The sequence below is a fragment of the Lolium rigidum genome, chromosome 1, assembly GCF_022539505.1.
Source record: "Lolium rigidum isolate FL_2022 chromosome 1, APGP_CSIRO_Lrig_0.1, whole genome shotgun sequence".
Taxonomy (NCBI): domain Eukaryota; kingdom Viridiplantae; phylum Streptophyta; class Magnoliopsida; order Poales; family Poaceae; genus Lolium; species Lolium rigidum.
Genome location: NC_061508.1, coordinates 8,687,679 through 8,706,688, shown reverse-complemented (window position 1 = coordinate 8,706,688; position 19,010 = coordinate 8,687,679). Strand labels below are relative to the sequence as shown.

Genomic DNA, 19,010 nt, shown 5'->3' with positions numbered 1-19,010 from the left:
GTGAGGTCCATGTCGTGGATCATGTGTAGCGTAGATGATGTCGATGATTCTTGAAATTATCGGGTGCGCGGCAGCGCTCCCGATGGGAGTAGCCCCCGAGTCTATGGGCAAGTGCTTGCACTTGGGCATAGACTCAAGTTGTACTACTCGATGAAGAACTTAACTATATTTCTGGAGGACTTGATGAAATCCATGGGCTCCCGATGGGAGTAGGCTCCACTCGAATCGTAGAATCGAGTTGAGTCTACAAAGCTTGATTGTCGTAGATGCTGTCGAAGTTATTTTTCTATCGGGTGCGCGACCAGCGCTCCCGATGGGAGTAGCCCCCGAGGCTACAGCCAAGTGTTTGCACTTGGATGTAGGCTCAACTTGCTTTTAATCGACCCCATAATTTTTCCTCTTGTATCTTGTCGGGAGAGTGAACAATGCTCTCGATAAGAGTAGCCCCCGAGGCTACAGCCAAGTGTTTGCACCTAGGCATAGGCTCAAGTTGTACTACTCGATAAAGAACTTGGCGCAGCCCCTCTTTTTATCGAATCCAGGCCATTGCTACTTTTATTTGACATTGATCTCTATATTGTACAGGGATAATGGTAGTTGGGGCTAGTTCATCTGACGGATCAGGTACTAGTTAACTGCTCTAGTGGCAATCCGCAAAAACCTACTTCAAGATCACGTCCCTGGACATGATCTCGGGATACTGGTGTAAACTTCGACAGGTGCCGCTTAAGGTCTTACCATTCGGTCGAGTCCCAGTCATATTTATCGGGTACCTAACGCGTCCGTTAGGATTTTTCTTCGTATCTCGTTGATACGGAAAAAAAGTAGCGTAGCGCAGTCTTTGGCGATGCCACGCCACACGGAACGGATCCGGGGTCTTACCTTCGCGAGTTTTGCGGCATTCAGAGATTGTTCGCTACTTTGGCGCTCTGAGAATATTTTGTCAAGTGCCTTGTTCGGCTGATGCAATGACCCATTTTGCGGGTTCTTCTATTTTTCTCTCGGGTGTAATGAGACAGCCGAATATATTGGATTCTTCTATATTGTCGGGTTCATCACCGATGCTCTTGCTCGGAAAAATATGACGAGTTAATGGACCCGAAGATTTGTCCACCTTTTTTTTTTTTTTTTTTTTGGGTTCCTCCTTGTTGAAAATTTCGTCGAGTTCCTTCTTCGGAAAATTTCTTCGGGTCCTCTTTGAGGACAATTCTTCGGGTCCTCCCTGAGGACAATTCTTCGGGTCCTTCCCGAGGACAATTCTTCGGGACCTCCTTGGAGATAATTTGTCGAGACCTCCATGAATAAAATTTCGTCGGGTTCTCTCAAGATTTCGTCGGGTACTCTTTTGAATTCGTCGGGTTCCCTCTTGAAGACAATTTCGTCGGGTACTCTTTTGATTTCGTCGGGTTCCTCCCTGAAGAAGATTTCGTCGGGTGCTCTTTTGAATTCGTCGGGTTCCTCCTTTCTTGAAGACAATTTTGTCGAGTTCTCCCTGTAGACAATTTCGTCGGGTTCTCTTTTGTAGACAATTTCGTCGGCTTTCTCCTGCATAAATAAACAAACTTTTTCTATCTTTTCTTTGACTCTCTTTTTCGCATGCGGTGTCAGATGCTCGGATTCGATGATATATAAAGTGAATATATGTCGCGCAGCCCCCGAGCGTCGGGTGCGGCAAAAGTAAATGATAATCAACTTTGTGCAAAATAAAAGAACACTTAGCTTTTTGGACACGACGAAGTTGATGCATGATGAAATCTTCGAGTGCGGCGAAAAAGTCGAGCCGAAGTAGAAACCATAAAATAATGAAAGTAGATGTCGCCAAATTATTGATGGAGAAATAGCCGAGCCCCCAAGCGCTACTGAGTTGATATCATGATTGTTCAATAGATGCTATGTCACAGTTGCGACCAGAGACGAAGTTGTTGTCGAGCCCCCGAGTATTATCCGTGTCGCCGAAAGAAAGCCATTAAGGATGAAATACTGAAGATGAATCCGAGATGAAGTACACCATCAAATATGAATCATATATTGAAGATGAATCCGCCGATATCATAGAGGATGAATCCGTTGACCCGAAAAATCCAGTAATAACCATAGAAGATGAATCCGTTGATATCATAGAGGATGAATCCGTTGACCCGAAAAATCCAGTAATAACCATAGAAGATGAATCCGCTGATATCATAGAGGATGAATCCATTGAGCCGGAGAAAATAGTTCCAGTAATAACCATAGAAGACGAATCCATTGACCCGGAAACTCATCGGGTAATATTATATAAATGAACCAATAATAACCCAAAGAAAACCAATTCCAGTAATCCAGAGAGAATAAATCCACTGAAGCCGAAGAAAATAAATCCACTAAGTCGAAGAAAATAATTCCACTGAGCCGAAGAAAATAATTTCACTGAGCCGGAGAAGATAATTCCACTAAGTCGGAGAAGATAATTCCACTAAGCCGAAGAAAATAAATCCACTGAGTCGAAGAGAATAATTCCACTGAACCGGAGAAAATAATTCCACTGAACCGGAGAAGATATATCCAGAGCCGAAGAAAAGAAATTCATCAAGTAACCAAGTATATTTGTGGTAACGAAGTAATGACACAACCACGAGTATCGGGTGTATTTGTTGTAATAATGTAATGACGCAGCCCCCGAGTGTCGGGTGTGGCGAAAGTAAATAATAATTAACTCTTGGAAGAGGAAACACTTAGCTTTTTATTGGATGTGGCGGAGCCGTCGTGGAAGTAGGTCGTCCGGCAGACGGAATCAACGAAGTGGACACAACCGATGCAGTGGAGCCGTGCGGCGTTTAGCCGAAGTAATTTTCCTGGAGGAGTGGATCGTCGAGTTTGCGGTGGGTGAACCCCGAGCGAGGCGAGTGCATGTTGTTGGGTTCACAGCGGACGAGCCCCCGAGCATGCGACTGTACGCGACGAAGTGGTCGGAGCATGTTCCGATCTGGTGGTATTTCTGTCGGATGCCAAGTTCGCAACGGCGAGTCCGCAATGAATAGTTATCTACATACACGAGAATAGAGCACAAGGCAAACAAAATATATCTTTGTAAAATTAATTACGAGACGCAGTAGTATAGAAGAATACCACCTGATAATATTTCTTCGAAACGTGTGAGTTTCTCTCTTCTCCTTGGATGTAATAGTCTATGCTTCCTCCCGCGATGCATGCAGGACATTGGTTCTCTGGTTGATTCACGTGAAGTTTTTTTTTTCTTTTTTTTTTCTTGTTGGGACTTGGTCCTTCGCTTCCTTTTCTGCGATGATGCCGTCGTCTCTTCTTTAATCAGCTGCCTGGAGCCGTACGTAACGCGGGTACGCGCGCGTGGTTGGACTTTGGAAGAAAATAGCTGCACGCTTCTAGACAGGACTCCATCTCGACTGCTTTTTTGCTGCACGGCTTACTCGTAGTTCCAAATCGCTGCTGCTCTCTTTCTTTTCCAGTATCGATCTTCGTATCATGCTGTGATCCGGTCCGAACTTCCAAACGCACGGGTGATGTGATGGTGTAGAGCCCCGGGCGATGTCTTGGTTGATGGTGCATTGTTTCGGCGCAGGTCCGATGATCCTTTCTTTTTCCAAGTTGCGATCTAGACATGGTTAATGACGACGGATCTCAACTTCTTTTTCTTGACTTCAATCTCGCCGATGATGTTGATAATGAATTCGACGGATCTCGCCCGGATGACAAAATCCAGTCGTCGCGATTCCCCACGGACGGCGCCAATTGACGAGGGATCACCTCGGCAATGCCTACGTATTGTAGACTTGGGTTTCGGGAGAGCGACGATGGAGACTCCGGGAGCGAGATTAGGCACACGACGTACCCAGCTTCGGGTCCCCTCGGTGGAGGATCCCTACGTGCTGCTAGCAATCCACTATATGATCATAAGTATGTTTACAGGGTGCCGCCGTAGGCGGAGATGTGTTGTCTATATTCTGTCTATCTGCTGTCTGATGGCGTGTAACTCACACGTTCGTTGGGAACCCCAAGAGGAAGGTATGATGCGCACAGTAGCAAGTTTTCCCTCAGAAAGAAACCAAGGTTTAATCGAACCAGTAGGAGCCAAGAAGCACGTTGAAGGTTGATGGTCGCGAAATGTGATGCGGCGCAACACCAGGGATTCCGGCGCCAACGCGGAACCCGCACAACACAACCAAAGTACTTTGCCCCAACGAAACAGTGGAGGTTGTCAATCTCACCGGCTTGCTGTAACAAAGGATTAAACGTATCGAGTGGAAGATGTTTGCAAAGAAAACAAGTAAAACAAGTAGATTGTATGCTATGTAAAGAATAGGACCGGGGTCCACAGCTCACTAGAGGTGTCTCTCCCATAAGATAAAAGCATGTTGGGTGAACAAATTACAGTCGGGCAATTAACAAATAGAGAAAGGCATAACAATGCATATACATGACATGGTAAATATAGTGAGATTTAATTGGGCATTACGACAAAGTACATAGACCGCCATCCAACCGCATCTATGCCTAAAAAGTCCACCTTCAGAGTTATCATCCGAACCCCTCCAGTATTAAGTTGCAAAGCAACAGACAATTGCATTAAGTATGGTGCGTAATGTAATCAACAACTACATCCTTAGACATAGCATCAATGTTTTATCCCTAGTGGCAACAACGACAACACAACCTTAGAACTTTCCGTCACCGTCCCGGTGTCAATGAAGGCATGAACCCACTATCGAGCATAAATACTCCCTCTTGGAGTTAAGAGTAAAAACTTGGCCAGAGCCTCTACTAATAACGGAGAGCATGCAAGATCATAAACAACACATGAACAATAGATTGATAATCACCATAATCATAGTACTCTCTATCCATCGGATCCCGACAAACGCAACATATAGAATTACATATAGATGATCTTGATCATGTTAGGCAGCTCACAAGATCCAACAATGAAGCACAACAAGGAGAAGACGACCATCTAGCTACTGCTATGGACCCATGGTCCAGGGGTGGACTACTCACTCATCACTCCGGAGGCGACCATGGCGGTGTAGAGTCCTCCGGGAGATGAATCCCCTCTCCGGCAGGGTGCCGGAGGCGATCTCCGTAATCCCCCGAGATGGGATTCGCGGCGGCGGCGTCTCTGTAAGGTTTTCCGTATCGTGGCTCTCGGTACTGGGGGTTTCGCGACGAAAGCTTTAAGTAGGCGGAGGGTCAACGCGAGGGGCCACACGAGGGGCCCAGGGGACAGGTCGGCGCGGCCAGGGCTTGGGCCGCGCCGGCCACCCCCCTGGCCTCCTCGTGGCCCCACTTCGTTAGGTCTTCGGTCTTCTGGAAGCTTCGTGCAAAAATAGGACCCTGGGCGAAAGTTTCGTCCAATTCCGAGAATATTTCTTTACTAGGATTTCGAAACCAAAAACAGCAGAAAACAAAGAATCGGCTCTTCGGCATCTTGTTAATAGGTTAGTTCCGGTAAAATGCATAAATATGACATATAATGTGCATAAAACATGTAGGTATCATCAATAAAGTAGCATGGAACATAAGAAATTATCGATACGTTGGAGACGTATCAAGCATCCCCAAGCTTAGTTCCGCTCGTCCCGAGCGGGTAAAACGATAACAAAGATAATTTCTGAAGTGACATGCCATCATAATCTTGATCATACTATTTGTAAACATATGTAACGAATGCAGCGATCAAAGCAAAGGTAATGACATGAGTAAACAAGTGAATCATATGACAAAGACTTTTCATGAATAGTATTTCAAGACAAGCATCAATAAGTCTTGCATAAGAGTTAACTCATAAAGCAATAAATCAAAGTAAAGGTGTTGAAGCAACACATAGGAAGATTAAGTTTCAGCGGTTGCTTTCAACTTGTAACATGTATATCTCATGGATAATTGTCAACATAAAGTAATATAACAAGTGCAATATGCAAATATGTAGGAATCAATGCACAGTTCACACTAGTGTTTGCTTCTTAGGTGGAAGGAGATAGGTAGACTGACTCAACAATAAAAGTAAAAGAATGGTCCTTCAAAGAGGAAAGCATCGATTGCTATATTTGTGCTAGAGCTTTGGTTTTAAAAACATCGAGAGAGCATAAAAGTAAAGTTTTGAGAGGTGTTTGTTGTTGTCAACGAATGGTAATGGGTACTCTAACTACCTTATCAACCGGACTTTCAAGAGCGGCTCCCATGAAGGACGTTATTTCTACCACCGTGGTAGATCATCCCTCTTCTCTTTGTTTACACATGTATTTTAGTGGGGTGGCACTCCTTCCAACCTTTCTTTCACAAACCATGGCTAACCGATTCCATCGGGTGCTCGCCAACAATCTCATACCATGAAGGAGTGCCTTTTTATTTTAATTTTATTATGATGACACTCCTCCCCACCTTTGCTTTCTCAAGCCATGGCTAACCGATTCCATCGGGTGCCGTCCAACCTTTCACATACCATGGAGGAGTGTCTATTTGCAAAATTAAGTTGCTTACTGATAAATCGAGCAAAACATGTGAAGAGAATTATTAGTGAAGTTAATTAATTGGGGCTGGGAACCCCTTTGCCAGCTCTTTATGCAAAGTTATTGGATAAGCGGATGAAGCCACTAGTCCATTGTGAAAGTCTGTCCGAAGTAAATGACAAGATCGAAAGATAAAACACCACATACTTCCTCATGAGCTATAAAACATTGACACAAATAAGAGATGATAAATTTTGAATTGTTTAAAGGTAGCACTCAAGCAATTTACTTTGGAATGGCGGAGAAATACCATGTAGTAGGTAGGTATGGTGGACACAAATGGCATAGTAGTTGGCTCAAGGATTTTGGATGCATGAGAAGTATTCCCTCTCGATACAAGGTTTAGGCTAGCAAGGTTATTTGAAGCAAACTCAAGGATGAACAAGTGCAGCAAAACTCACATAAAAGACATATTGTAAACATTATAAGACTCTACACTCGTCTTCCTTGTTGTTCAAAACTCAATACTAGATATTATCTAGACCTTAGAGAAACCAAATATGCAAATCAAATTTTAGCAAGCTCTATGTATTTCTTCATTAATGGGTGCAAAGCATATGATGCAAGAGCTTAATCATGAGCACAACAATTACCAAGTATCACATTATCCAAGACATTTTAGAATTACTACATGTAGCATTTTCTAATTCCAACCATATAACAATTTAACGAAGAAGAAACTTCGCCTTGAACATTATGAGTAAAGCCTAAGGACACATGTGTCCATATGCAACAGCGGAGCGTGTCTCTCTCCCACAAAGTGAATGCTAGGATCCATCTTATTCAAACAAAAACAAAAACGAAAACAAACCGACGCTCCAAGCAAAGAATACAAGATGTGATTGAATAAAAATATAGTTTCAGGGGAGGAACCCGATGATGTTGTCGATGAAGAAGGGGATGCCTTGGGCATCCCCAAGCTTAGACGCTTGAGTCTTCTTAAAATATGCAGGGGTGAACCACGGGGGCATCCCCAAGCTTAGAGCTTTCACTCCTCTTGATCATAGTGTATCATACTCCTCTCTTGACCCTTGAAAACTTCCTTCACACCAAACTTCAAGCAAACTCATTAGAGGGTTAGTGCACAATTGATAATTCACTCATTCAGAGGTGACACAATCATTATTTTCACTTCTGGACATTGCATAATGCTACTGGACATTAATGGATCAAAGAAATAAATCCAACATAGCAAAAGAGGCAATGCGAAATAAAAGGCAGAATCTGTCAAAAACAGAACAGTCCGTAAAGACGAATTTAGTAATGGCACCAGACTTGCTCAAATGGAAAAACTCAAAACTAATGAAAGTTGCGTACATATCTGAGGATCACGCTCGTAAATTGGCAGATTTTTTCGAATTTTCTACAGGGAACTGTGCCCAGATTCGTGACAGACAGCAATGCTGTTTCTGCGCAGCGATCCCAAATATAACATCAACTTTGACATAGAAACTTTACTTGGCACAAAAACATGATAAGGAGAGGTTGCTACAGTAGTAAACAACTTCCAAGACTCAACAAAACAAAAAATTGCTGTAGGTAAAAACATGGGTTGTCTCCCATAAGCGCTTTTCTTTAACGCCTTTCAGCTAGGCGCAGAAAGTGCAAATCAAGTATTATCAAATGAAGAAGCATCGACATTATAACCAGGGGTGTTGGGAGTTTTCTCAACAATGCATGTTATCTTGTCTATGTAAGTTTCAGAGGCTCCTTTTTCATTATTCTTAGGCTTGCTATTCTCATCAAACAAATTTTCAGGAACAAGCCAACCATAGTTATTTTCTAGAGCTTCATGCATTCCTAGGAGTTTACATGGTATTGTTGTCTTAACCTCCCCACCATCATTAATATTATTAGTGTACTTTACTCTCTCCATGTCCATCTTTTCAAGGAGACTAACAAAATTGGTGTAAGAACCAAGCATTTTATATTTAGCAAAGACTTTTCTAGCCTCTCTTGCTACACCACCAAATTCTTTAAGTAGGGTTTCTAAAACAAAGTCTTTCTTCTCTCCTTCCTCCATATCACCAAGTGTGAGAAACATGTGTTGGATTATAGGATTTAGATTAACAAATTTAATTTCCAGCATGTGTACTAAAGAAGCAACAGCAATTTCATAAGTAGGAGCAAGTTCTACCAAGTGTCTATCCTCAAAATCTTCAGCTGTGCTAACATGAGTGAAAAATTCCTCTATATTATCTCTTCCAATTATAGACCCTCGGCCTACCGGTATGTCTTTTAGAGTGTACTTAGGAGGAAACATGATGCAATAAGCAAAAAGTAAACTAGGCAAACAAAGTAAAGACGAGTAACTAATTTTTTTTGTGTTTTTGATATAGAGAGCAAGACAATAAATAAAGTAAAACTAGCAACTAATTTTTTTGTGTTTTGTTTAGGTGCAGCAAACAAAGTAGTAAATAAAATAAAGCAAGACAAAAACAAAGTAAAGAGATTGAGAAGTGGAGACTCCCCTTGCAGCGTGTCTTGATCTCCCCGACAACGGCGCCGTGAAAATTAGCTTGATGGCGTGTAACTCACACGTTCGTTGGGAACCCCAAGAGGAAGGTATGATGCGCACAGTAGCAAGTTTTCCCTCGTAAAGAAACCAAGGTTTAATCGAACCAAGAGGAGCCAAGAAGCACGTTGAAGGTTGATGGTCGCGAAATGTGATGCGGCGCAACACCGGGGATTCCGGCGCCAACGCGGAACCCGCACAACACAACCAAAGTACTTTGCCCCAACGAAACAGAGTGAGGTTGTCAATCTCACCGGCTTGCTCGTAACAAAGGATTAAACGTATCGAGTGGAAGATGTTTGCAAAGAAAACAGTAAAACAAGTAGATTGTATGCTATGTAAAGAATAGGACCGGGGTCCACAGCTCACTAGAGGTGTCTCTCCCATAAGATAAAAGCATGTTGGGTGAACAAATTACGGTCGGGCAATTAACAAATAGAGAAAGGCATAACAATGCATATACATGACATGGTAAATATAGTGAGATTTAATTGGGCATTACGACAAAGTACATAGACCGCCATCCAACTGCATCTATGCCTAAAAAGTCCACCTTCGAGGTTATCATCCGAACCCCTCCAGTATTAAGTTGCAAAGCAACGGACAATTGCATTAAGTATGGTGCGTAATGTAATCAACAACTACATCCTTAGACATAGCATCAATGTTTTATCCCTAGTGGCAACAAGCACAACACAACCTTAGAACTTTCGTCACTCGTCCCGAGTGTCAATGAAGGCATGAACCCACTATCGAGCATAAATACTCCCTCTTGGAGTTAAGAGTAAAAACTTGGCCGAGCCTCTACTAATAACGGAGAGCATGCAAGATCATAAACAACACATGAACAATAGATTGATAATCACCATAATCATAGTACTCTCTATCCATCGGATCCCGACAAACGCAACATATAGAATTACATATAGATGATCTTGATCATGTTAGGCAGCTCACAAGATCCAACAATGAAGCACAACAAGGAGAAGACGACCATCTAGCTACCGCTATGGACCCATGGTCCAGGGGTGGACTACTCACTCATCACTCCGGAGGCGACCATGGCGGTGTAGAGTCCTCCGGGAGATGAATCCCCTCTCCGGCAGGGTGCCGGAGGCGATCTCCCGAATCCCCGAGATGGGATTCGCGGCGGCGGCGTCTCCGTAAGGTTTTCCGTATCGTGGCTCTCGGTGCGGGGGTTTCGCGACGAAAGCTTTAAGTAGGCGGAGGGTCAACGCGAGGGGCCACACGAGGGCCCAGGGGACAGGTCGGCGCGGCCAGGGCTTGGGCCGCGCCGGCCACCCCCCTGGCCTCCTCGTGGCCCCACTTCGTTAGGTCTTCGGTCTTCTGGAAGCTTCGTGCAAAAATAGGACCCTGGGCGAAAGTTTCGTCCAATTCCGAGAATATTTCTTTACTAGGATTTCCGAAACCAAAAACAGCGAGAACAACAGAACTGGCTCTTCGGCATCTTGTTAATAGGTTAGTTCCAGAAAATGCATAAATATGACATATAATGTGCATAAAACATGTAGGTATCATCAATAAAGTAGCATGGAACATAAGAAATTATCGATACGTTGGAGACGTATCACTGTCCTCCCTATTTCGGGTGCCCTGGCTAGCTTTATATATGCAACCAGCCTAGGGTTTTACAAGAGTCCTAGTCGACTACTTCTTCGGGTTGCCTTGTTGGGCCTTCTCCATATTGGGTCTTCTCCATATTGGGCCGAGCCAGGTATACTAATAATGGGTACCCGAAGGGTATGCCCATGTCACTCGGTCTCATGCACGTCACAGACCTGATAAACGCATAGAGTACTTGCCCATAAAATGCTCACGATGTTGCCCACAACATCTCCATAACGAAAACTCTTTTTTACAGGCAACTGTATGTGTAGGGGTGTCATCCACTACACATTGTGCTTTGAGATTGGTGAAACTTTTTGTTCCCTTTTTAACAAAACTGAAACATAATTGAAACAAATTTAAACAGTAGAAAATGTTTCACAAGTTTCATAAACACGTTAACAACAGATGTGAAACTTCGTGAAACTTTCTGAAACATACTTTGAACAGTAAATAATTTTTCATAAGTTTCAGACATGTTTCACAAATTTCAGAAATATTTCACAAATTTTTGGAAACTAAATCAACACATGGGTGATGTCAGCATGACATCATCACTCCTTTACCTATCAGAGCCGGTAGAATCGCTGCGTTCATCTCCATAACGACTGCGGTTACGATATCGATCATGATCAGCTCACTGGTATGAGTTCTCCTGTCGATTTGTTTTACAGGGATCAACTCTAGCTACTACAGGTTTTGACTTGTATCCCACCCGGCTCACAACGTTGAATGGATGACAAAAAACGGGAAGAAAAATGGAAGATGAGACTTGTGTTGGTCTGTGCCGTTGCTATCGAAATTCCCTATCTGAAGCAAGTCTCCAGAGTTCGGGGATTTGTATGTATAGAATCATCGCAGGTCGGCAGAGTTTGGGGATTTGTATGTACGGCTTTTTTTTTAGTATTGCGGATTCCAAAAAAAAAATAACTTTAACTACAAATTTAGTTAATAAAATATAAAATATATATAGCAAAAAAAGTATATCATTGAAAACTTGTTTTGAATATGAATTCAATGGTACAATTTTTGTGGCATATATCTTATATTTTGTTTGTTTTGAAGCAAGTCGGCAGAGATCGGGATTTGTATGTACAGAATCATCAGAAGTCGGCAGAGTTTGGGGATTTGTATGTATGAAATCAGGATTTTGCACATTTTGAGAAAAACTTTGACTACTAATAATTTAGTTAATAAAACATCAATTATATATCATAAAATTATATCGTTGAAAACTTATTTTAAATACAAATCCAATGATATAATTTTCGAGGCATATATATCTTTTATTGATTAAATTAGTAGTCAATTTTTCAAAGTGCTTAATACCGCTATAAACGGGTACAAAGTTAGTCCCTCCATTCACAATTACTTCATGTTCTGGGTTTAGTCAAAGTCAAAATTTGAAAATTTTGACTAAATATTTAAGAAAAAATATCAACATCTATGATACACAATCTATTGTATTAGAATCGAGATAAAGTATGATTCTAGATTATATGTATCTGGTATGATAAATATTGCCTAAACTTTACAAAGTGTAACTTTAACTAAACCCACAATGCGAACTAAATAAAACCGGAACGGAGGGAGTAGCATGATCTATTTAACTATGCTCATAACACTAGTAGGGAAAACGTTATATGGGACACTCATTGGCAGCGCACTAGTCTAAACGCAACGCGACTGATACGCGCGTAATGGTAGCGTACCGGAGAGTAGCCCGTGCGACTAATAGGTAGGGCCTGGTTGTACTCGGGTCTAGAAAGTACCCGCAACGCCCGCCAATGGGGGCACGCGACTGCTATCTCCGTACCGGTCGCATGTGCTTTTACCCGCCCACTTCCAATATATTGGATAAATATGCGCGAATCAGCCAAAATACTAGTCGGGTGCCTTATTTTGGGCATGCTGCTACTATGAGCTAGTAGTAGCGTGCCCTATTTTGGGCACCCTACTACTAATCTTAGGATTTGCACCCCCTGTGGATCGATATCGCATTTACATTTTTCAACAAAATCATAGAAAAATGATAGAATTTTTTAAAAAATAAAATCCTTTGAGATGGCTATGTGTTATGTCATCTGTTTTTAAGGAAAATTAACAAACATTAATGTTTGGCGTCATATTTCGCTAAAACGGTTTTTGTGTTGCATACAACTTTCGATGAAAAAAAATTATATATGAAAATGTATCTACGCAAAAATTTACATCCGATTTCAACGTTCTCCGGGCGTTTAGAGAATTTTTAGATTGCCAAAAGTCAAAAAGGAAAACAGAGCTTTTTCAGGTTTTAGATTTCGGCGCAAAAAATTCAATTCTGAAAAATTCCAAAAAAATCTCTCTCTCTAGTTTCAAACTTTTCACTCTTACCTGCATTATCCACCTTATCCCCTCCTCCTCTTCTTCTTTTTCCACCTTCTCCCTTTCTACTTTTTCATTTCTCCACCTTCTTCTATCCACCTCTTCCACTTCTCCATCTTCTCTTCTCCTCCTCTTCCACCTCTCCTCCTTCTCCACAAAGACGAGCACCACCTCTAGCGACGGTGAACGCTTCCTCCGCCCACATCCAGTGCCCTGCTCCGCCACCACCTCCGGCGATGACGACCGTCTCCTCCGCACCACCTCCTCTCGTCAACGCCACAAGGAGACGACATGGAATTGATTGCCTTTTTTAGTTTTTAGGGTGTTTTATTTAAAATCACGTGGACAACTGGGCAATAGTCTCAACTTTTATTTACATTGCGGAAAAAAAATCACACTAGCAGAGGAGCTGACCGGCGCATGCGACTAGTACTTTAGTGGCAGCGTGGCAGGCCTGGACACGACTAGTACTGCTAGTGGACCAGATTCGCACGCAACTAATAAGACTTAGAGCATCTCCAGCCGCGTCCCCCAAAGCGTCCCCCAAACCGCGCCGGATTGAGCGTTTGGGGGACGTGTTTTGTTCGTGCCGCGTTTGGGGGACGTCGCTCCCCAGCCGCGTCCCCCAAACGTCGCCCCCAAACATTAAAAATAATTTTTTTAACACATAAACCATTTATATCAAATGTAGCATATGAAAACTTGTACATGCACTCAATGGCAGTAGACTCACTCATGCGAAGGTAGTCGTCCTGTGTATCGGCAGGTGCTCCGTATGCAAGCATCCTCATGGCGGCGGTGCACTTCTGAATGGATGAGAACCCGAGAACGCCTACAGCGTCGACCTTGAGCTTGAAGTAGGGGTCGAACTCTCGAACGCCGTGGAGGATATTCATGAACAGGCCCTTGCTCATCCTGTACCGGCACCGAAAATTGTCGGCATGTGTTGCCCCGTCCGCGAAGTAGTCGTTGTGCAGCATGGCATGCCCCTCCATCCTCTGCCGGGGCTTCGACTTCCTTCTTCCCGGCCTTGATCCTCCGCGGTGCGGCCTCTTCCTCTTCTCCGCCTCAGCGTCAAGCATGTCCTGGAGGGACGTGATGATCAGCAAATGCTCCCGCAGGTCGTCGTCGAACGCTTGCTCGTCCTCCAGCAGCAGGGCAACCATCTCATCGTCGTTGTCCATGGCTAAAGCAAAATCAATGGTTAAAATTGCGCCGAGGCAGACGACGCAACAAACAGCGACCAATCGCGCCTACCTGCAAGTCGTCGAGCACCTTCGTGCGCGGAGGTGGGGCGGATTTGACGGCGCGTTCGGGACGCGCCGGCGACGCGGCGGCGGCGGCACGACCGGCGGGAGCCCCAGCCGCGACAACGGTGCCGACTCGCAGCACAGATCAGACGTCCAAACGGCCGGGAAATCCAGCGGCGGCGGTGGGGTGGGAGGCGCGGGAAGGAAGGAAGTCGACGAGAAAAGAGGCGCGAACCAACGGTTTATGCAAATAGTCGCCGACATGTGGGAGCCCGCCTCGCTTTTCGTTGTGTCCGGCGTCCCCGAGCGTCCCCTGTGGGACGGGGACGGGCTCGGGGCGTCGGACACCGTATCGGGCCGCGCCGGACAAAAATGGGCTTTGGGGGACGCGGCTGGAACGCTTTTTTTGTCCGGCGCGCCCCAAATCCCTTTGGGGGACGCTTTGGGGGACGCGACTGGAGATGCTCTTACCACTGGCGAGATGCCAGTGACTTTTTTTTAACTAGTCTAAATTTTACTAGTGCCCAGCCTGGGTTGGAGAATCCAAGGAGCTGAAAAGTGAATACTACTTAAAGGAGAGCTAATTGCCGGTCAAAGCACACGGCGAGTGAACAAGCCAAGACCTAGGTAGCTGATCCAAGGAGACTTTGGGTCCAAACCAAGGCATACCTCGTGGCCAACTGTAACATTTGTAAGAGTTCAATGTCCATTACGCGGACATCAGATCTGAATCTTGCGTGCAAGTACTAAAGATCCATACCCTTACATGCATTGACATTTTCCAATACTTTTCAGTTCATCGTCAGTGACTTGCCGTTCAAATAAAGTGAGCCTAGAGCCTGGTATATCATAGAACACTCCAAAACCGGGGAAAGGGAGCTGGGTGGCGGCACCCGCCAGATAGGGATCTACTAGTAGCGTGTAAACGATCATCTCCATAATATTTTTGATTTTCTTTACCGAAGCTGCCCAAAACCCAAAGTTTTTGTGCCCTACAAATACCCTCATTTTTCTCTGCACTTCCAAATCCTCCGTCCTTCCTGCTCCTCTCCCGGCTCCCACGCCTAACTGAAAAATGGCCAACTCATCCACACTGCACTCCAAGGGCGCCGAGGAGGTCCCATCGGTGCCTCGCTCCCTGGCACCGCCGCGGAAGGTGGCGCTGGTGACTGGCATCACGGGGCAGGACGGGAGCTACCTTACTGAGCTGCTCCTCTCCAAGGGCTACGAGGTGCATGGGCTCATGCGCCGCTCCTCCAACTTCAACACCCAGCGCCTCGAGCACATCTACCATGACCCGCATGCCACCCCCTCCGCGCAGCGTCCCCCCATGCGCCTCCACTACGCCGACCTCTCCGACTCCTCCTCTCTCCGCCGCGCGCTCGACCTCGTCCTCCCCGACGAGGTCTACAACCTGGCCGCGCAGTCCCACGTCGCCGTCTCCTACGAGATCCCAGACTACACCGCCGACGTCGTCGCTACCGGCGCTCTCCGCCTCCTCGAGGCTGTCCGCCTCTCCGCCAAGCCCATGCGCTACTACCAGGCCGGGTCATCCGAGATGTTCGGCTCCACCCCGCCGCCGCAGAGTGAGACCACGCCCTTCCACCCACGCTCCCCCTATGCCGCCGCCAAGGTCGCCGCTCACTGGTACACCGTCAACTACCGCGAGGCTTACGGCCTCTTCGCATGCAACGGGGTGCTCTTCAACCATGAGTCCCCCCGCCGCGGCGAGAACTTCGTCACTCGCAAGATCACCCGTGCTGTCGGTCGTATCAAGGTCGGCCTCCAGACCAAGGTCTTCCTCGGCAACCTCTCCGCCGGCAGGGACTGGGGCTTTGCTGGAGATTACGTTGAGGCAATGTGGCTCATGCTGCAGCAGGACAAGCCAGCTGACTATGTTGTCGCCACGGAAGAGTGCCACACTGTGGAGGAGTTCTTGCAGGCTGCTTTTGGGTACGCTGGGCTGGACTGGAAGGATCATGTGGTCATTGACAAGAAGTACTTTCGCCCTGCGGAGGTGGACAGCCTTCAAGGAGATGCATCCAAGTCCAGGAAAGAGCTTGGGTGGAAGCCCAAGGTTGGGTTCCAGCAGCTAGTCGAGATGATGGTCGACAACGACATTGAGCTCGCCAAGCAGGAGAAGGTCCTCGTGGATGCTGGGTACCGCGACCCCAAGCAACAGGCATAGAAATTGGGGATCGAGCATTCGAGCTCCTATTTTCCATTTTACACGGCAGCTCCGCCTGAAGCGAAATCAATAATGGCTGGAGTAGCACATTAACACATATTTTTTCTTCTAAAATTTTGAGAATATATCTTTTATTTAACAAAAAGGGTTATTATTTTCATAAACAAGTTTACGAATGGAAATTTTGTATGTTGTAAAATGAAATATGTTCATGCATGTACCCCTCATATATTTGTAATTGAAGTGTTAATCTCATATTTAAAAAGAGCACTTGAATACGTATGGAAATGTTTTCAAACATATGTTCTTGTATATCTAAAAATAGTTCGTATGTACGAAGAAGAGTTGTGATGTTTGTATCCATGTTCATGTACTTCGGATTTTTTTGCGTATTTGCTCAAAAAGAAAAAAAAAGGAAACGAAATGTAAAATAAAATAAAAGGAGAGAAAATTGAAAATAAATAAAAATGCAAAGAAATAAGACATGTATTGTAATGAAACATGTTAAAGTACCTGCCATATATTTGTAATCAAAATGTTCATGCCTGCCTAAGTACATATTGAAATGTTTGCAGAGATAATGTTCTTGTATCGGAAAATAGTTCATTTACTTGAGAACAGTTGCACATAAGAAAACATCTTCGTCTACTTTAGAAATTATTCATTTACTTGCGTATTTGCTAAAAAGAAAAAAAACGAAAAAGAAAAGGAGAATAAAAGTGATCATTTAAAGGGAAATAGAAATATAGTAGAATTATAATATAGAAAAAACTGAAACATCTATACCACTACCAAATGCAGTTGATTTCCAACCATTTTTTTCTTGGCCATCGGATGACTTTTCTAGACTAACATGGGTGGAAAGGATGGCAACAAATTCACTTCCCGGTACCCGTAAGAATTGAGCAAAAATACCCATCACTTACACTAGGATACAGTATGTTGCGCACTGTGTTTTATCTCTCTCCTCCCTCCTCTGGGTGAAGCAAATGGTTATTGATGTCAAAATAACTACTCCTTAATTTCGTCCTGGTTTATAGATCTTATGGACATTTTTAGGTCGTTGATTTGACTTGTCTAACTGGTAAAGTGATCATGACTCCTTAATTTCGTCCTGGTTTATAGATCTTATGGACATTTTTAGGTCGTTGATTTGACTTGTCTAACTGGTAAAGTGATCAGACATGCTGCCCCATCCGGGCTTGCCTTCACACATGCTGATCCACGAGATTGGGACGCGTTTGGTAGCATGCATCCATTTCGGGCGTGTTTGGTAGCCTGAGCGCGTCTTGACTCGCATCGGCCCAGTATTTTTCGGGCCGTTTGGTTCCCTGGGATCAGTCGCGTTCTTGCATAGCACAGGTTTTAAAGCACCCTGGGACAGGTGCCGGAGGAACGCCCGGTATGACAGTTTCTTCAGGGCCAGGCCCTGGCGAGACGAAAATCGACAACGTCGTTCGCGCGGGAGCTCCGCCTCGGCATGGCGGGAGAAGCCAAAATCCCAGCGGCGTTGCGCGGCAAAGGTAGGGGTAACCGAAGAGGTTACCCTCTCCATTAGCCCCCTCCCAAATTTTTCCTTCCCCCAAATTTCGCACCGGCGGCGGCAGTGAACCAGATCTGACAGCGTGCATCTCCCTTCGGTCTCCGCCGCCGGACCAGGGTCCTCTTCTCCAGCCGCGGCGGAGCCTGCGCACATCTGCGGCGGCTTTCGGCCGTGTCCTTCGTCCGCCATGACGGAGGTAAGTGGAAACCTCTGCGCTCTACTGTAGTGTTAGATTCATATTGGTAGAACTAGTTGGGTTCGATAAGACCGTTCGTAATGCATAGATCTTGTTTGAGTAGACCGACCAGCTCCAGCTTGTGCATCACGCCGCAGCACTCATCATTTGCATACAAGCCTGGATCCTGATGGTGCACAAGAGAGCAGTTAGGCATGCTGCTTTTCCTCGTGTGACTTATGGTCCTATGTTACAACGATATCAGGAGAGGATTGCCAACCTAAACAACATCTAAAACTGCAACGACGTAGAGGCTATCCAGATGCTATGGATGAGAAGAGCCCCTTTCTATGCACTTGTGAAAATGTTCAGGCGTAGAGGACTGCTGACTGATAGCATCCACGCCACTGTGGAAGAACAAGTCGCAATGTTTCTTCATGTTGCCGGTTGATACGTCCCAAACGTATCTATAATTTCTTATGTTCCATGCTACTTTATTGATGATATCTACATGTTTTATGCATACTTTATGTCATATTTATGCGTTTTCCGAAACTAACCTATTGACGAGATGCCGAAGTGCCAGTCCCTGTTTTCTGCTGTTTTTGGTTTCAGAAATCCTAGTAAGGAAATATTCTCGGAATCGGACGAAATCAACGCCCAGTACCCTATTTTCACCGGAAGCTTCCAGAACACCCGAGAGGGACCAGAGGTGGGCCACAGGGGCCCCACACACCACCCCGGCGCGGCCAGAGGGGGGGCGCCGGCCTGGTGTGTGGCCCCCCTGTAGCCCCTCCGACTCCGTCTCTTCGCCTATAAATGCCTCCC

At 45.1% G+C, this 19,010-nt stretch overlaps 1 protein-coding gene across 1 annotated transcript; it reads left to right on the top strand.

The window, feature by feature from the left end:
* Nucleotides 1-15,351: 15,351 nt before the first annotated feature.
* LOC124703719 (GDP-mannose 4,6 dehydratase 1-like) lies at nt 15,352-16,464 on the top strand. The gene has a single exon (XM_047235944.1). The coding sequence runs from the start codon at nt 15,352-15,354 to the stop codon at nt 16,462-16,464; it is 1,113 nt and encodes a 370-aa protein (XP_047091900.1).
* The last annotated feature ends 2,546 nt before the right edge of the window (nt 16,465-19,010 follow it).

Excerpts from the sequence above, each read along its gene's own strand:
- LOC124703719 (XM_047235944.1), top strand. The coding sequence starts at position 15,352 with ATGGCCAACTCATCCACACTGCACTCCAAGGGCGCCGAGGAGGTCCCA.